Source organism: Bubalus bubalis, chromosome 10 (assembly GCF_019923935.1).
Source record: "Bubalus bubalis isolate 160015118507 breed Murrah chromosome 10, NDDB_SH_1, whole genome shotgun sequence".
NCBI lineage: Eukaryota > Metazoa > Chordata > Mammalia > Artiodactyla > Bovidae > Bubalus > Bubalus bubalis.
The window spans coordinates 39,000,558-39,020,944 of NC_059166.1; the positions used below are offsets into that span (position 1 = coordinate 39,000,558).

Below are 20,387 nucleotides of genomic sequence, written 5' to 3' on the forward strand. Positions count from 1 at the left end.
TAGAGGGTACATACGTCCTGGAGTGCTAAGCAGGATCAGGGAGATCAGGACAGTCTTACTGTGTTAAGAAAACAGAGATAAGAGTACTGAAAAGACAAGGTAAGCTGCAGGCAAGTGATAAAGGAAGGAAGCTGCACTGGTAAAGAGTCTGCCAGCAGGTTGCAAAGATTCCCTGGAGAAGGGAATGGCTACCTACTCCAGTATTCTGGCCTGGAGAATTCCATGGACTCTATAGTCCATGGGGTTGCCAAGAGTTGGATTCCACTGAGCAACTTTCAGAAACAAAGCCCTAGAAATCTACAGGGGGCCCCCTTGAGTCTCTCCTGCAGACTGAATCATTTAAGTGTAGTTTGACCAAAGAACAAGTGAAATGTTGGAAGTTGGACAATTTCCATATTTTGCACAGCGAAAAGTGATTTTGAAGCTCTAACCAGCTCGAGTGGAAAAAATCTTTGTTGTTCAGTAGGGGCATCCAGTGAAAATATCAAGAGGGCTATGTCTCAGTAGCAGTGTCAAACTCTGCTGAAGTAAGGCTACTCTGGACTTCCCCTAACAAAGCAGAAGAAAAGCCTTGAAAAGATCAACCTTTCAGCCAGAACAAACCTCAACACTGTTGAAAAGAAGAAAACGAAATTCAAAATTCATTTCAACAATGTAAAAATCTACAACATATTCAACACTCTAGAATTAAAAGGAGGAGAAAGTCACCACACCTAGAAGAGACCCAGAAATAAACAAATACCGGGATCACAGACTACACTCAGTGTTGAGGACTTGAAAACAAAGAACATGAAGAAATACACTAAAAGAAATGAAAAAAGAAAGATCCAAAAGAAACTTCTAGAGTTAAAAAAACAAAGAATAACAAGAGACTAAAGAAGAAAAAAGATTAATGAACTTGAAAACCTAGCAATAAAACTAAAGCTGAGAGGAAAAAAGCTTTAAAAAATGACAGTCTTTTGACCTATGGGACAAAATTTAACTTTCTAACATATTTGCAATTAGGATCAGAAAGCAAGGGAAGCCAGACACGATTTTGAAAAATTAATGGCACAAACATTTATTTTGATGGAAACCATAAATTAACAGATCAATTAATGCTCAACCAGCTCCAAACAGGATAAACCTTAGAAAAGCACACCAAGATCATCCTAACCAAACTGCCACAAAACTGGACTAAAGAGAAAAATTTTCAAACAGAGGAAAAAGGCACTATATACACGAAGTCACAGAATCACTCATGTGATGACTTCTCAAGAGAAATGTCAGAGGACAACAGAAGGCAATCATTAAAGTGCTCAAAGAAAATAAATGACCTACAATTTTGTATCAAGCAAAACTGTTCTTCAAAAACAAAGGCAAAATATACTTTCAGAAACAACACTTGAGAGAATTTATTCCTAGTAGACCTGCACTATAAGAAAAGCTAGGGAGGTTTTACATGCTGAAGAAAAGTACCACTAGATAGAAACTCAGAATAATAGTAGATCACAACTATTTGAAAGCTGCTAAGAGAACAGATCTTAAAACTTCTCATCACAAGAAAAAATAATTTTTTGCAATTATGTAAGGTGACAGAAGGTGACAAAGGCTAATAGAGTTTTGCCAAGAGAACGCACTGGTCATAGCAAACACCCTCTTCCAACAACACAAGAGAAGACTACATGGACATCACCAGATGGTCAATAATGAAATCAGATTGATTATATTCTTTGCAGCCAAAGATGAGGAAGCTCTATACAGTCAGCAAAAACAAGACCAGGAGCTGACTGTGGCTCAGATCATGAACTCCTTATTGCCAAATTTAGACTTAAATTGAAGAACGGAAGGAAAACCACTAGACCATTCAGGTATGATCTAAATCAAATCCTTTATGATTATACAGCAGAAGTGATAAAAGATTCAAGGGATTAGATCTGATAGACAGAATGCCTGAAGAACTATGGACGGAGGCTCATGACATTGTACAGGAGGCAGTGATCAAGACCATCCCCAAGAAAAAGAAATGCAAAATGGTTGCCTGATGAGGTTTTACAGATAGCTGTGAAAAGAAGAGAAGCGAAAGGAAAAGGAGAAAAGGAAAATATACCCATTTTAATGCAGAGTTCCAAAGAACAGCATGGAGAGATAAGATCACTTCCTCAGTGATCAATGCAAAGAAATAGAGGAAAACAATAGAATGGGAAAGACTAGCAATCTTTTCAAGAAAATTAGAAATACCACAGGAACATTTCATGCAAAGATGGGCTCAATAAAGGACAGAAATAGTATGGGCCTAACAGAAGCAAAAGATATTAAGAAGAAGTGGCAAGAATACACAGAAGAACTATACAAAAAAGATCTTCATGACCCAGATAACCACGATGGTGTGATCACTCACCTAGAGTCAGACATCCTGGAATGCGAAGTCAAGTAGCCCTAGGAAGCCTCACCATGAACAATGCTAGTAGAGAGGATGAAATTCCAGTTGAGCTATTTCAAATCCTAAAAGATGATGCTGTGAAAGTGCTGCACTCAATATGCCAGCAAATTTGGAAAACTCAGCAGTGGCCATAGGACTGGAAAAAATCTGTTTTCATTCCAATCCCCAAAAAACGCAATGCCAAAGAATGGTCAAACTACCACACAATTGCACTCATCTCACACACTAGCAAAGTAATGCTCAAAATTCTCCAAGCCAGGCTTCAGCAATACATGAACCATGAACTTCCAGATGTTCAAGCTGGATTTAGAAAAGGCAGAGGAACCAGAGATCAAATTGCCATCATCCACTGGATCATCAAAAAAGCAAGAGTTCCACAAAAACATCTACTTCTGTTTTATTCACTATGCCAAAGCCTTTGACTGTGTAGATCACAACAAACTGTGGAAAATTCTCAAAGAGATAGGAATACCAGACAACCTGACCTGCCTCTTGAGAAATCTGTATGCAGGTCAAGAAGCAACAGCTAGAACTGGATACGGAACAACAGACTGGTTCCAAATTGGGAAAGGAGTACATCAAGGCTGTATATTGTCACCCTGCTTATTTAACTTCTATGCAGAGTACATCATGAGAAATGCTGAGCTGGATGAAGCACAAGCTGGAATCAAGACTGCCAGGAGAAGTATCAATAACCTCAGATATGCAGATGACACCACCCTTATGGCAGAAGGTGAAGAACTAAAAAGCCTCTTGATGAAAGTGAAAGAGGAGAGTGAAAAAGTTGGCTTAAAACCCAACATTCAGAAAACTAAGATCATGGTATCTTGTCCCATCACTTCATGGCAAACAGATGGGGAAACAACGGAAACAGTGACAGACTTTATTTTTTGGGGTTCCAAAATCACTGCAGATGATGACTGCAGCCATGAAATTAAAAGACGCTTATTCCTTGGAAGGAAAGTTATGACCAACCTAGACAGCATATTAAAAAGCAAAGACATTACTTTGCCAACAAAGGACTGTCTAGTCAAAGCTTTGGTTTTTCCAGTAGTCATGTAAGGATGTGAGATCTGGACTATAAAGAAAGCTGAGCACCAAAGAATTGATGCTTTTCAACTGTGGTGTTGAAGAAGACTCTTGAGAGTCCCTTGGGCTGCAAGGAGATCCAAGCAGTCCATCCTAAAGGAAATCAGTCCTGAACATTCACTGGAAGGACTGATGTTGAAGCTGAAACTCCAACACTTTGGCCACCTGATGTGAAGAACTGACTCACTGGAAAAGATCCTGATACTGGGAAAGATTGAAGGTGGGAGAAGGGGACGACAGAGGATGAGATGATTGGATGGCATCACTGACTAAATGGACATGAGTTTGAGTAAGCTCCAGGAGTTGGTGATGGACAGGGAAGCCTGACGTACTGTAGTCCATGGGCTTGCAAAGAGTCGGTCACGACTGTGCGACTGAACTGAACTGAAGGTGCTAACTAGGCTTATTATGGTGAACATTTCACAATGTATACAGATACTGAATCATGATGATGTACACCTGATCTAATAAGTTATATATGTTAATTGTAACTTAATTTAAAAATAAATTTTAAAGATTCATTTCAAAATAAAAAGGAAAAAAATTCACTGGGAATGGTAACTATGTGAATAAGTATAAATATAGACTTTTATATTATGTATAAGATTTAGAATAGTCTGTTAAAAGCAATAATAATGTTGAGTCCTTCCTGAAGGCCACAGGCGCAAAACCTTGCACCACAGGACACCTTCAAAGCTGACTGAGCCCCTTTGTAACCTTGCCAAAAGCACTCTGATAATCACTATCAAGCTTCCTGACTCCCAATTACGTAAAGATGCCCATTCCAGTAAGCAGCCTACAGCGCCCCAATCCATCGCCTAATGCCAACTATCCAGCAAAAATTCTGCCTTAAGGCTTTAAAAATTGGCTATTAACCCACAAAAACTATCGACTCCTCCGTCTGTTGGCCCACTGTGCTTGCTGTACCCACTTTATTTCTGCTCTTTGGTCTTAATAAATTCACTCCCTTCTGAAATGCTCTATCTGGAAATTCTTTTCCAACCTGCGCTCAGACTGCCTCAACAACTAATACTGCTCTACTGTGGGGTTTTTAAGAGATGTAGAAGAAAAATATATGCCAAAAATGGCAAAAAGGCCGGGGGAAGTTTACTACTGTTAAAATTCATATAAAGTGGCATAATGTTAAAGTAAGCTCTAATGAAGTAAAGATGCACAGGCACAGTGTGAATCATAAGGTAACTATTAAAAAAATACAGCCAAGAAGTGCAACTAACAAGCCATAAGAAGGGTTAAGATGGAATGCTATAAATACTCAACCCAATAAAATGTACCACAAAAGCAATAACAACAAAAAGATGGAAAGAAACAAATGGCAAAACAGTAAATAACCATACCAATGAATATCTTTCTGCAAAGGGTAGAAACATTTCAACTAAAAGTCTGAGATTGTCTGACTGGATATAAAACCAAACTCAGCTATACACTACCAAAAGAAAACCATTTAAAATATTAAAACACAGACACATTTAAAGTCAAAGGACAGAAAAAAATGTATCTTCCTAACCATGCTTTGGAGGTATTTGTCCTGGCTGTACACATTTCCTGGGTCCTAGGACAAGAATTCCTTTTTCTGTCTTCCCAATAGGTCCACTATCCACTCCCAACAAACAAAACAGTCCTTCTCTTATAACCATTTCTTAGTAGCTCCGTTTGTGACACAGGAAACTCACTCTACCTGTTCAAGCTCTTTCCAAGTTAAGAGAAAAATAATTAAAAATAAAATTGTATTATCAAGTGAAAATGAAAGTCGCTCAGTTGTCTCTGACTCTGTGACCCCAGGGATTGTAGCCCACAAGGCTCCTCTTCCATGGAATTCTCCAGGCAAGAATACCGGAGTAGGTTGCCATTTCCTTCTCAGGGGATCTTCCCAACCCAGGGATCGAACCCGGGTGTCCTGCATTGCAGGTGGATTTTTTACCAGCTGAGCCACAAGGGAAGCTCTCTCTTATCAATGTCTTTATTAAAAGCTATATTATCTTTTCAAATAGTGTAAATTTTAAAACCAATGAAATTACCTGTCAGTTCTTCATGTTTTGATTCATGCTCATGTTTATCTTCAGTTAGATCCATATTGGCTTGATTACTAGAAAATATTTAATATCACACATTAATAATATATTTCCATGCAATCTTTTGTGAATATTTTTTTAAAAATCTCTTAACATTACGTATTTCTTCTTAAGTACTCTTGTTCTAGCAAAAGCTAAAAATCTGGAAACTATGAAGGCAATGTTTTAAAAGTGAAGGATCTTACAAGCCTGAAACTAACTGTAGCTACTGAAGAAATATAAGGTGCGGGGGCGGGGGGGGGGGGGTGGGCAGAAAATGCCAAATTTCTTAACCCTATACACATATATATACAATTTTATACATAAATGTGTGCCTTGTATTTCTCAGGGCCCAGACAGACTTTCTACACTACAGATTAGGAATAGCCCACAAGCTGCAAGAACCAGTCAAGTATATGTGGAAGCCAGAAAAAAAACTCCCAGAGTTAGCATTTCCATGCTAATAAGCAATTTCATCCTAGAATGGAAGCTGAGTAACAGCCTTAAACCAATAAACACTCAGCAAAGTGTTTTAACTATACTGGATGTATTGGTTCACATACTGTGTTTTTTTCAAACCAAAGAATCAGTTCTACCTTTTTCAGTCCACTAACCAAGTCTTTAGTGAGATCATTAGCAGGCACAAGAAACTATAGACTCTAATAACAGTAGCAGCAAACACCATATATACAATACTACACTGTACTCTGACTAGGCTGTTCTCGAGTAGAAGTATCATAATTACGAACATTATTCAGTTCAGTTCAGTCGCTCAGTCGTGTCCAACTCTTTGTGACCCCATGGACTGCAGCATGCCAGGTCTCCCTGTCCGTCACCAACTCCTGGAGCTTACTCAAACTCATGTCCATCGAGTTGGTGATGCCATCCAACCATCTCATCCTCTGTTGTCCCCTTCTCCTCCTGCCTTCAATCTTTCCTAGCATCAGGGTCTTTTCAAATGAGTCAGCTCTTCACATCATGTGGCCAAAGTACTGGAGTTTCAGCTTCAATATCAGTCCTTCCAGTGAATGTTCAGGACTGATTTCCTTTAGGATGGACTGCTTGGATCTTCTCCAACACCACACTTCAAAAGCATCAATTCTTCAGCACTCAGCTTTCTTTATAGTCCAACTTTCACATCCATATATGACTACTGAAAAAAAACCATAGCCTTGACTAGATAGACCTTTGTTGGCAAAGTGATGTCTCTGGTTTTTAATATGCTATCTAGGTTTGTCATAACTTTTCTTCCAAGGAGCAAGCATCTTTTAATTTCATGGCTGCAGTCACCATCTGTGTCATTTTAGAGTCCCCAAAAATTAAGGCTGCCACTGTTTCCCCATCTATTTCCCATGAAGTGATGGGACCGGATGCCATGATCTTAGTTTTCTGAATGTTGAGCTTTAAGCCAACCTTTTCACTCTCTTCTTTCACTTTCATCAAGAGGCTCTTTAGTTTTTTCACTTTCTGCCATAACAGTGGTGTCATCTGAATATCTGAGGTTATTGATATTTCTCCCGGCAATCTTGCTTCCAGCTTGTGCTTCATCCAGCCCAGCGTTTCTCATGATGTACTCTGCATATAAGTTAAATAAGCAGGGTGACAATATACAGCCTTGATGTACTCCTTTCCCGATTTGGAACCAGTCTGTTGCTCCATGTGCAGTTCTAACTGTTGCTTCTTGACCTGCATACAAATTTCACAAGAGGCAGGTCAGGTGGTCTGGTATTCCCATCTCTTTCAGAATTTCCACAGTTTATTGTGATCCACATAGTGAAAGGCTTTGGCATAGTCAATAAAGCAGAAGTAGATGCTGTTCTGGAACTCTTTGCTTTTTCTGTGATCCAGAGGATGTTGGCAATTTGATCTCTGGTTCCTCTGCCTTTTCTAAATCCAGCTTGAATACCTGGAAGTTCATGGTTCATGTATTGCTGAAGTCTGGCTTGGAGAATTTTGAGCATTACTTTACTAGCGTGTGAGATGAGTGCAATTGTGTGGTAGTTTGAGCATTCTTTGGCATTGCCTTTCTTTGGGATTGGAATGAAAACTGGCCTTTTCCAGTCCTGTGGCCACTGCTGTATTTTCCAAATTTGCTGGCATATTGAATGCAGCACTTTCACAGCATCATCTTTTGGGATTTGAAATAGGTCAACTGGAATTCCATCACTTTCACTAGCTTTGTTCGTAGTGATGCTTCCTAAGGCCCACTTGACTTTGCATTCCAGGATTCTGGCTCTAGGTGAGAGATCACACCATCGTGATTATCTGGGTCGTGAAGATTTTTTTGTACAGTTCTTCTGTGTATTATTGCCACCTCTTCTTAATATCTTCTGCTTCTGTTAGGTCCATACCATTTCTGTCCTTTATTGAGCCCATCTTTGCATGCAATATTCCCTTGGTATCTCTAATTTTCTTGAAGAGACCTCTAGTCTGTCTTGAAGAGATCTCTAGGAACATTGTTAAGAACAAGGAAACATTTAAGAAATACTCCAAAGGGACAAAAACTTGTGGCCAGCAAACCTGTGTATGCTTACTCTGTGTTGTCACTGTTAAGACAGGCAATCACCATGGGCCTGAGGGTCCCTGCATGTTCTTGCTGGGTAAGCCAAGAACGTAAGGCACAGCCCCTCCTTCCTAGGTCACTTCTCAAGAGTTGCAGTGATCAACTCTGAAAGATAGGCAGTATTTCTGCCATCAAAGCAGACTTGTTTCTACTTATTAAAAAAGCAATAGAGTCCTCAAACTCAGTGACCGTCTCCCATAAAGCAACCCACTACATGGGTGGACAGCCATCATGGACCCCATGAGCCTTGTGGGACAAGGGAAACTGAGGCAAATCAACATGGCACTTGGGTTCTGCTTTTGTCAAGAGAAAGTCATTTTGTTTCTGACCCAAGAATCCTTGTCAATTGTCAGCATCCATAAAACCACAGTTTAGTTTGCAAGTAGGGTAAACATTTCAGACTCTACGTAGTTCATGACAGTCGCTGCTTTGTCCACTGTCTGTAAGAAACTAAGCATCCTGAGGAGACCAGGCACTCTAATGACCAGAGGATATGAGTTTCCTAACCCTCAATTTAATTGTAGTTTGGTGTTCTTAAAATCTTAAACTTGTAACCTGACTTCCATTTATAATTTTCAAAATTAGATGGAAAACTTAAAACTGAGGATATTAAAGGTATCAGGTCTCACAAATCTCGAGAATGCTAAAGGTCTATGGCATGCACAAGGCACCAGCTCAGTACACTAGTAGAATTTCCAGGATAAATGAGGCTTCCTGGTAATCTTTAGGGTGAACTATACACAAAGGTAGGACACAAACCAGATCTGTCTTTGTTCCCTGGTTCCTGTTTCCCTTTTTGTTCCTATCTTATTTTATTTCTAAAAATGTTGGCCGTACCACACAGCATGCAGGATCTTAGCTTCCCAAACAGGGATCAAACCTGTGTCCCCTGCAGTTGAAAGCATAGAGGGACCACCAAGGAAGTCCCTCCCCTGAGTTTCTAATAGCTACCTGGACTCACTTTATCTGTAGAAGATGACTTAATAAATTACCTTCCTGGTTAGGTCTATTCAGCAATATGCTGTTCACCTCAAAAGTATATCATGCATGAAATTTTAGATATCTAGAGGCTCAAATACAAACATATTCCAGTCAATATATATACCAATCATATTCTGCACACTCATAAACACACACACCCTGATCAAAATAACGAACAGAAAATAGAATTAAAAATAAGATTTAAATTTTGCCTGTTATCTGTACCCCTTTAATTACATGCATATACTAGCTTTATAAAAATATAGAAAGACGCAAAAATTATTTACTGATTTGTTTATATTGTATTTACATTACCTATGTAAAGCTTTAAAATGTATGGAGTCATTAGAATCCAATTCCTTATTTAACCTTGAATAATCAATGGACGATGTTAAGCCTTTCTCAAGTCTGGCAAAAAATTGTTCTTTTTCCTCTTGCTCTTCTAATGTGTCCAGTCCCAATCCGAGAACACTATGATTGAGCTCAGAAACTCTCTCTAAATAGAAAGCACAAACATATTTCATTAACATATGCAATTTTAAAGAAATTAATTTTAATGCTGCATTTATTGAAATTATATAGCAAAACTTAAAAAAATCTATAACATATTTTACCTAGTCTTTTACCACCAAACAGATTTGTGTTCATAATACGTAAGGTTATATGGATTCTCCAGAGGTGTAATTCTAAACCTTCTGGGAAGATATTAGATCTGTCTACACACTTGTGAAGGAGGCTCCAAGAGAGCTAAGAGTTAATTTTTCTAAAAATTCTAATTATAAGCATCATAATTAACCTGTCAACTTATATCCCCCACAATTCTTACCATTGGCTTCTAAGCTGTCAATACTCAAGATAGAGGTTCCACTGCTCTTAAGAAACTGAATCCTTTCAGCAGACTCCTCTTCTGTTTCCATAACAGGCTGAGAAGTCTTCTTTGTTTTCAAATAGCTTACATTTGTCCCAAATGGTCCTGGGATGGGGTTTAATATAGTTGGATATTTACATTAAGAGCATTGTTTTGACCATTATGCCAACATACTAATACTGCTATACTAGCTTAGACTTGTTATGCTATTATATGAGTTATACTAGGAGACAGCAGCTAAATCTGCTATATGAAATAAAAATTAATCAGACAAAAATTCACAAAAGAAAAATTACAATTCTATTTGATTGTGTGAATCTTACCCAATGGAATATTTTAAAAATTTCCATCAAAACTTTAAAAATTAATTATTCTCAAGCACAAGTACTTAATACATAAACCATGCCACTTGAAAGATATCTCCTGCCTTACGTGAAGGAAAGAAGGGAGACAACTCCAGGCTGGGGAACAAGGAGGTCCAAGGGTCAAAAACGGGAGGGCAGGCCACATGCAAGGATGCAAAAGGTCAGTGAGGGTAGTCTGGGGGAAGTAACCCTAAGGCAGGAGTCAATGGTCGGACCATGCTCATCTTCATAGGCTGGGGAAAGGGTTTTGTTCTTCATTCTAAAAGCATTAGAAAACACTGGGAAAGTTATACAATATCAATTTTTCTTTATCCTAGCAGTACATAATTGTTGTAAAAAACTCATACATGGAAAAAATAACTATAATGTATGGCATAAAGAATGAGATTAGAAAAATACCACTTTTGCTTAGAAAAAAGCCTTATCAAAATAAGTTACAAATTCTGACTTCAATTTCCTACTTAGTGTCCTACTGGAAAGGGTTCAGAATCAATTATTTTATGGCTCTGTGTGAATAATGGTTTTAATGGGTCTCATAATAACTTCAACACAGAGGAAATCAGGAGATTTCAGACAAAAATATGCATGCCAAGGTTGGAGTGCTGTTGAGCCATCTGTCCAGGGGTCCCAGCCGGGCTCTGAAGCTGGACTCAGGGATGTGACCCACACTAACCCACTTCACAAGAGACTAATACAACCAAAACCAAGATCTGATTCAGTTATTTACAATGAAGAGTATAACCAGTAAATAGAATTCTATAGTTTCACCTTCTCTGCAGAACATTTTGTCTTAATGGCAATTGAAAGAGAAAGCAAAATTATAAGGTAGAATTGGCTCAATGTTGATGTTTAATAGTGTCTCTTTAAGAAATGCATTCCTCTCAAGAGGCGTGGTTCAGTTCTCCCTTAGAAGCGTCTACATTCTTGCTGGCAGGAATCATATTTTGTCTTTGTATACTAGTGCCAAACACTCAGAAGGTAATATGAGCTCAGTGAATGCTTGTGAATGAACAAGGGACCAGGTTATGCCCTTGGGTAGAGAAACCTTCTCCCCTCTGTGTTTAAATGGACATTGTCAAAGTTTCCTTCCTAAGTATCCTTTGCATCCCTTACTAATCAAATCCACCGATTGATACATTCTTTTTTAAAAAATTTAGTCTCTTTAATTAGGTTACATTAAGTGTTGGTCTAGGACTCATTCTTTCCCTTTAGAGTGAATTTGCATAAGTTTGCACACCCCAACTCTAATTCACTACTTTCTAGAAGAAAGATTTTAAAGCTAATTAAGTCTCAAATTTTTGTCAACTATGTCAATAGCACTTAATCATATAATATCCTTTTCAAGCACCAAGATGGGCAAAGATTCTAAAACAAAAAATTCTTCATATACAAGCTTTAGCATTGTGCATGACATAGATTTATGAAAATCTACTGAAAAATACACTGAATTTTTCAATAAGACAATTCCTTACTGTAAAGTGTTAAAAAGAACAGAGAAATGACTATTAAATTTTAAGATTTACTTATTAAATATTTATTATTTACTGTTGAGGGTCAAGGAGTACAAGGAAAAAGAACTATAGAAATCCTATCAGTTCATAAAATAGTGTTTAAAGATCCACAGATTCTGTTATCACAGTTACTTAACAGAGGTACCCTGGGGATCCTTATGAATTCGCCAGTATCACATATACTAGCTATAATGCAGGAAACAGGCAAGGGAGCAATTTTTCCATTGTAAAATGTGACTAGGAAAAGTTCTGGGAGAGGTATAAGCATGTGCTAGACAGGATCAATAATGAGTTCTTTACCATTAAGACAATGGTATTTGTTTTTTTTACTGTTATTAACAGACAGTGATACCAAAATCAACAGATCTATTAAAATCTTCCAAATGCAATGACATTAATACACAGTCAGAGTATCTTATTAAATCACCTTAAATCAATTTACCATTAAACATAACATATAAATGTACCTATATTATTCACCATCTAAAACTAATTATAAATTATTTGAATGTAAAATAATCTGATAATGCAGAAATACAGAGTCTCAATTATATAACAAATATAAAGTTATTTAATATGAAAATCAATGCAAACTTAAAATTCACTATTTTCCTTACATATTTATCTTGAGTTGGCCAAAAGGTTCATTTGATTTTTTCCCAAAAATGGCTCTAGTAGAGCTTAGTTGTCCTTAACTTCATTAGAAAAAGTTTTGTTGGATTATATTGTGACAGCTGGCATATCAGGGTGCATTAAAAAAAAACCTTACCAAAACTGGTGAATTGTTGCATATCCATTTTAATACTGAAGATGGAAGAAAAAGCAACATATTTGGTGTATCATACTTTTTTATTTCAAGAAAGGTAAAAATGCTACTGAAACATAAAAAAAGATTTGTGCAGTGAATGGGGAAGGTGTCGTGACTGCTCAAACTTTTCAAAAGTGGTTTGTGAAATTTTGTGCTGGAGTTTTCTCGCTGGATGATGATGCTACATGGTCAGGGAGCCCAGCTGAAGTTGATAGTGATCAAATCAAGAAATTAATTGAGAATAATAAATGTTATACCATGCGGGAAACAGCTGACATACTTAAAATATCCAAGTCAAGCGCTGAAAATCCTTTGCACAAGTTTGGTTACATTAATCACTTTGGGTGCCACATAAGCAAAAAAAAGTTCCTGACTGTATTTCCACATGCAATTCTCTACTGAAACATAATAAAAATGGTGCTTTTTAAAATAAATTGCGATGGGTGATGAAAAGCAGATACTGTACAATAATGTAGAACCAAAGAGATTGTGGGGCAAATGAAATGAATCACCACCAACCACACAAGACTGGTCTTCATCCAAAGAAGGGGATGTATATATGGTAAGGATGGAAGGAAGCCTTCTATTATGAGCTCCTTCTGGAAAAACAATTAATTCCAACAAGTACTGATCCCAGTTAGACTAACTAAAGGTAGCACTTGACGAAAAGCGTCCAGGATTAGTCAATATAAACTATATGATCTTCCATCAAGACAACACAAGTTTCTTCAATGACCAGGCAAAAATTATTATAGCTTAGCTGGAAAGTTTTGATTCATCCGCTGTATTTACCAGACACTGTACTTTTGGATGCCCGTTTACTTTGGTCTTTACAAAATTCTCTTAATGGAAAAAATTTCAATTCCCTGGAAGACTGTAAAAGGCACCTGGAACAATTCTTTGCTCGAAAAGATAGCTTGGGGAAGATGGAATGACAAAGTTTTATGAAAAATGGAAGAAGGTAGTGGAACAAAATGGTGAATATGTTGCTCAATAAAGTTCTTGATGAAAATGAAAAATGTGTCTTTTAGTTTTACTTAAAAAACCAAAGGAACGTTTTGGCCAACCTAAACAGCACAGTAAGAAAATACAGAATCAAAAGTCTTGTCTGCCCCCTTGTGGTCAAATAATTTAAAATTCGCAGTATTTACCACCACTTTCAAATTCATCTTCAGTCATCCACCATGGCACTGTATCTTTCTTCTTCACTTCTTTAGGTTGTCTAGGTGTTTTATTTGAATTTTCAAAAGAATCATCTGAAAGCTAAATCAGATATAGGCTACTGAATTTTATATTCAAGAATCCCAGATTATCACTGAAAATGTTTCTCTTAGATCTTGACAATTAGTGCTTGTCACGATGATTAATAAACTTTAATGAAAAAAATTTATTTCTCCTTTTCTACCCTTTAGGTCCAAATCTTACTACAATTATAAACTCCTACTCTAAATCCAATCTACCTCCCTTACTCTCAGCCAGTATCTCTCTCTGACTGAGAAAATAAAGACCCTACAGTCAAAACCACCCTTCTTCTCACTCCCTTCACTCTACCACTCGACTCACCTGTTAAGACACTGATTTCCTCTCTCAGAAGAGAAATTCTTTTCTCCACTCCAAGGAGAACCTGCAGAGGGGCCCACTTCCCTCCTCACCAGGTTCTTACCAGGTAATCCTACTGCATCTCTGTCTCACTCCCTCCTCAATCTCCCACCCCTCCTTCCCTCAGGTTATTAAACCTGCTCATTGCTGCATCCCCAGGGCCAAGCACAGCACCTGCCATAATTGTAGGATAAAAGAATGAACATTCAAGTCCCCTCTAATTAGAAAAGGGCTTCTCAGGTGGTTCAGCGGTGAAGAATGCCCCTGCCAATGGAAGAGACGTGGGTTTGATCCCTGGGTTGGGAAGATCCCCTGAAGAAGGAAATGGCAACCCACTTCAGTATTCAAGCCTGGAAAATTCCTTGGACAGAGGAGCCTGGCAGGCTACAGTACATGGGATCACAAGAGTCAGACTAAACAACAAATTAAAAAGCAAACAAAAACAAACGAGAGAGAGGCAGGGGTCCTTAGTCCTATATCTCCCTTTCACTCTACCCATCACTTTTATTTTGTATACATTCTAACTTCTCAAGGTCATTGCTAAACTCCTGAAAATCTAGCACCCATCCAAAGTAACTCTCCTCAGTCACCAAAGGCCTCCAAAATCCACAAATAAAGAACCACCATCAGCGGTCTCCCTGACAGACCACAGGATTTGACACAGTGACCAACTCTCACTTCCTGAAACTCTCTTCAAGGTCACAGTACCACCTCCTCCAGGATACACCTCATCTCTGTGACCTTTCCTACAAAATCTACTAGCTCTTGGCTCTTCTGCTCTTTTGTTAATACGAAACTTACCCAGAACTCTGCTCTTAGTCCTTTTTACCCTCACTTTAACACACTTCTTCTGGAGAAGAAACTAACATTTATTAATGACTTGCCTGCTCTATGTCAGGATCTATACCCAGGTTATCTCACTCTTCAAACAATCCAGCAGAGATTTACTGATGGGGAAGTAAACTCAGAGAAGTTAAGCAACTTGCCCAGGTTGCTACTGTCAACAAGTGATAACAGAGCTGGGGTTCAAAACTGGGTTTCCCTGACTGAAACCTGTCCACTTTCAAAGACACTTGTATGGTCCCCCAACTAGGGCAATGGAATGACTTTTTAAATTTTTTAGATGATTACACACACATTTCCACCCGCCAAGCAAACAACTCTACTTCAATGACTTGTAAGAACACCATTTAAAAATGTTCAAAAAGAACTCACTGTCTTTCCTGACCACCAGAGAGGAAGAGGGGGAGAAGGAAAGAAAGATTACTCTTTACTCCATCTGAATTTTCACAGGATCACTTTCCAATCAGCCTTAAACTTCACTGTCACCCTGAAATGTCCCATGTCTCTCTCCTTTCTGTCTCTCCCTGCTTACCCAACTCTGATAACCTGCCTCAGATTCAGTCTTTTCCTTCTAAACTCAGGGCTATGTAAGGGCATGAAAGAAGGACTGCAAGTTCTTGGAGCCAGAGAGATCTGAGTTCAAATTTTAACTTCGAAACAAGTTAGTTTTGTTTATACATCTAGAAAACAGGCAAGGTAACACCGACCTTGCAGGGTTGTGGCAAAGATCATGAAAGAAATGGAGAATGCCCGGGCAGGCACTGTCTAATGCACAGAAGGTATTCTCACTTTCGACAATCCTCCACATTGCTTTCTGGCTACGATCATAAAAATCAAAACACAAAAGCTGGTTCCCCAGTTAACAACAGTGCTGCTGAGGATATGGAGAAACTGGAAGCCTAAAACTACTAATGTACTTCTGATGAGAGAGTAAAATGGTGCAGCACCTAGAAAACAGTCTGGCAGTTCCTCAAAAGGTTAAATGTTGAGGTTAAACCACATGACCCAGCATTTCCCACCCTCTGGTATATACACAAGAGAAATGAAAACATATCCCCACAAAAATTACATACAAGTATCAGAGCAGCATTATTGATAATTGCCGAAAAGCATAAAGAATGCAAATGTCCATCAATTAATGTCAGTAAACAAAATGTGGCAAGTCCATACAACACAATATTATTCAGCTACAGAAGAGGAATGAGGTACTAATAGATATGACAACATGGATGAACCTTGAAAATGTTAAGTGGCACAAGCTATAAGAAAGATCCACATGAATGTGGGTAGGAAGAGAAGAAAAGAGATCAGGTCAGGGCCTGTTCTCCAGGGAAGGGATACAGAAAAGGAAGGGGATTAAAAGGCTCAGAGACCCACCCTGGGGAGTAAGTGTCTAGAATTACATATTTGGGGCACCAGCCCTGGGGTCTGACACTGGGGACATGAGTCCCCTTAGCTGGTTAGAAAGCCAGTGACAACAGGGCTGTAAGAAACCCAAACTCTGCTTGTGAGGTGTGTGCACACACTTGCTTACTCCCAAAACAAGGTGGAGGAAGCAGACGAAACTGCATGGAACTCTGGCTGCCGTCCTGTAACCACCCTGGAACAAACCAAACCCCTACTCCAGCCCTGCTTGCTCCAGCTCTGCTCCTCTCTAGGGAAAGATGACAATGCTAGGAGAGGGAAGTGTACGCACAGGGCACAGAACCAGCTGGGACCCAGCCTGCAGGGCTTCTGCTCCAGCAACTTGGGACCCACTCCCACCCTCATAGGGTGGTGTTTGTCACTGAGCAGAGAAGCAGCCCCAGCTGACACCTGGCTCTGGCCTAAGCACCTTCATCTCTAGTCCCATTGCCTACCAAAACGATAGCCATCAGCACACCCTGGAGAAAGACATGACTCCTGTTTATGTCAGATCCAGCTCTCCCATCAAAGCCACAGGGCACACAGACTGTATAGGGACGCTCCTACAAAGGGACACCCCTTCAAGATGGGGATAGGTAACTGTTTCACCTAATTTCATAGAGATGGAGAAAGTTAAACAAAATGAGAAGACAGAGGAATTTGCTTCAAACAAATGAACAAAAACTAAAACTAAAACAGAGATAAACAATTTACCAGATAAGAGTTCAAAGCATTAGTAATAAGATTAAATTAGAAAAATGAATAGATGAACACAGTGAGAATTTTGACGAGAAACTAGAAAATATAAAAGAACCAATTAGATCTGAAGACTAGAACTATAATGAAAAACACACTAGAATGAATTAACAGCAGAATTTAGAGGACAGAATAATCAAACAGGGAAAAGAAAAACAAATTTAAAAAATGAAAACAATTTAAGGGACCTCTGAGACATCATTAAGTATACCAATATTCATATTATAGGGGTCCCAGGTGGAGAAGTCAGAGAGAAAGGAGTTGAAAATCTATTTGATGAAATTATGGCTGAAAACTTCCTGAACCTGAGAGAGAGAGAGAGAGAGAGAGAGAGAGAGAAGTCGCTCAGTCATGTCTGACTCTTTGTGACCCCGTGTACTGTAGCCTACCAGGCTCCTCCACCCATGTTATTTTTCAGGCAAGAGTACTGGAGTGGGTTGCCATTTCCTTCTCCAGGGGATCTTCCCAACCCAGGGATCGAACCCAGGTCTCCCACATTGCAAGCAGATGCTTTACCATCTGAGCCAACAGGGAGGCCTCTAGAAGAACCTGAAGAAGTAAACAAATATCCAGGTATAGGAGGCATGGAGAGTCCTGAACAAAATGAATCCAGATAGACCCACACCAAGACATATCATAACTGAAGAGTTATTAAAATGTTAAAAGCAGAAGAGATTATCCTAAAAGGCAACAACAGAAAAACAAAGGGCCACATACAAGCAAACCACCCCTTCTCCGCCCACCAAGCTATCAGATGATTTTTCTGCAGAAACTCTGGAAGCCAGAAGAGAAAGACATAACATATTTAAAATGCTAAAAAGGAAAAAACCAAAACCTAGGATACTCTACCCAGCAGGATTATCATTTGGAACTGAAGGACAGATGAAGAACTTCTCAGACAAGCAAAGACTAGAAGAGTTCATCAATACTAAACTGATCCTAAAAGAAACGCTGAAGAGTCTTCTCTCAGTGGAAAAGAAAATGCTGTAAGAAGCAAGCACATATAGGAAAGGGAAAATCTCACTAATTAAGACACATATATAGTAAAGGCTGTGAACCAACCACTTAAATAAATTATCGCAAAGATTGAAAAGAAAAATTGTATCATCAACTGTAACTACAATAAAAAGGTAAGGGATAAAAATAAAGATGTAAAATATGACACAAAACACAAAAACACAAAATACTGGAGAGGAGAGGAAAAAATACAGATCTTTTAGAATTGTTTGAACTTACAATGAATACACAAACACTACAGAGAAAGGAACACAAGCATATCACTAAAGAAAATCATCAAACCACAGGGAAGAAACAAAAGGGAGAAAAGAACAGAGAAGTAGTACAAAACCCAAAAATAAGCAATAGAATGGCAGTGAGAACAAACCTATTGCTTGAAATGTCAATGGACTAAATGCTCCAAAAGACATAGGGTGGCTGATTGAACAACATCAACCAAAAAAGGCCATCTACAGGTTGCTTACAAGAGACTCACTTCAGAGATAAAGACACACAAAAACAAAGTGAGAGGTTGCAAGAAGTTATTTCACATAAATGGAAACAACGAGAAAGCAAGGGTAGCAATACGCATAGCAGACAAAATAGACTTTATATCAAAGTCTATAACAAAGACCCAGGGCATTATATAATGATAAAGGGATCAACACAAGAAGAGGACACAACGTTCATTAAAATATATGTACCTAACATAGTGGCTCAGTAGTAGTAGAATCACCTGCAATGCAAGAGACCTGGATTTGATCCCTGGGTCAGGAAGATCCCCTGGAGAAGGAAATAGTAACCCACTCCAGTATTCTTGCCTGGGAAATCCCATGGACAGAGGAGCCTGGTGCATTACAGTCCATGGGGTAGCAAAAGAGTCATACATGACATAGCGACTAAACTACAACAAATATATAAAGCAAATGTTATCAGATATAAATGGACAAAAATAGTCTCTGTGTGTGTTAAAAATCACATCAAAAAGAAAAAAATACATAGGAATAAACTTAACTAAGAAGGTGAAAGATGTGGTGGTTGTTTAGTCGCTAAGTCGTGTCTGACTCCATTCCATGGACTGTAGCCTGCCAGGCTCCTCTGTCCACGGGATTTCCCAGGCAAGAATACTGGAGTAGGTTGCCATTTTCTTCTCCAGGGCATCTTCCTGACCCAGGGATCAAACCCCTGTCTCTTACATTAGAGGTGGGTTCTTTACTGCTAAGCCACCTGGGAAGCCCATGAAAGCTATACAGTCTGAAAACTATAAAATACTGATAAAGGAAACTGACTGTGATACAATGAAATAGCAAGATATCTCATGTTCGTGAACTGGAAGATTATTATTAAATGTACATACCACCCAAAGCAAGCTACAGACTTAATGTATACCTATCAAAATATGCATGACATTTTTCACAGAACTAGAATAACCCTAAAATTTATATGGAACAATTAAAGACCCTGAATAGCCAAAGCAATCTTGACAAAAAAGCATGAAGCTGGAGGTATTAATCTCTCTGACCTCAGACTATACTAGAAAGCTCCAGTAATCACAACACTGTGGTATTGGCACAAAAATGACACATCCATCGATAGAACAGAATAGAGAGCCCAGAAATAAACCTATGCATTTATGGTCAATAAATCTACAACAAAGGAAACAAGAATATACAATGGAAAAAAGTCTCTTACTGAAGTAAGTGGTGCTGGAAAAACTGAATAGCTCCATGTAAAACAATAGTTCTCACATCATATACAAAAAAACTCAAAATAGATTAAAGACCTAGCGTAAAACCTGAAACCATAAAGCTCCTAGAAGAAAACATAAACAGAACACTTTGTTATAAATCATAGCTGTTATTTTTTGGGGTCTATCTCCTAAGGCAAAGGAAACAGAAGCAAAAATAAACAAATGGGACCTAATCAAACTTGAAAGCTTTTGCACAGTAAAGGAAACCATTGACAAAATGAAAAGAACCTACAGAATGGGAAAAAACAGCCACATATCATATGTTCAATAAGGGGTAAATATTCAAAATACATCAATGGCTCATGTAACTCAGTATCAAAAATAGAGCAACCTCGCCCCCCCAACCGCGATCTGATTAAAAAA

The 20,387-nt window shown here is 38.5% G+C and overlaps 1 protein-coding gene across 4 annotated transcripts in view; it reads right to left on the minus strand.

Moving 5' to 3' along the window:
- Positions 1-20,387, minus strand: part of CEP162 (centrosomal protein 162) — a 93,080-nt gene that overhangs the window by 68,094 nt on the left and 4,599 nt on the right. For 3 of the 4 annotated variants that reach the window (XM_006054742.4, XM_025294569.3, XM_025294570.3), the window contains exons 3-6: positions 13,828-13,939; positions 9,951-10,097; positions 9,440-9,620; positions 5,548-5,615 (exon numbers count right to left, since the gene is read on the minus strand). In XM_006054742.4, coding sequence (XP_006054804.4) covers positions 5,548-5,615; positions 9,440-9,620; positions 9,951-10,097; positions 13,828-13,939 — 508 coding nt within the window. Of the gene's footprint in view, positions 1-5,547; positions 5,616-9,439; positions 9,621-9,950; positions 10,098-10,424; positions 10,617-13,827; positions 13,940-20,387 lie in introns of those variants that run through there. The other variant, XM_044924256.2, reaches the window with a different exon arrangement.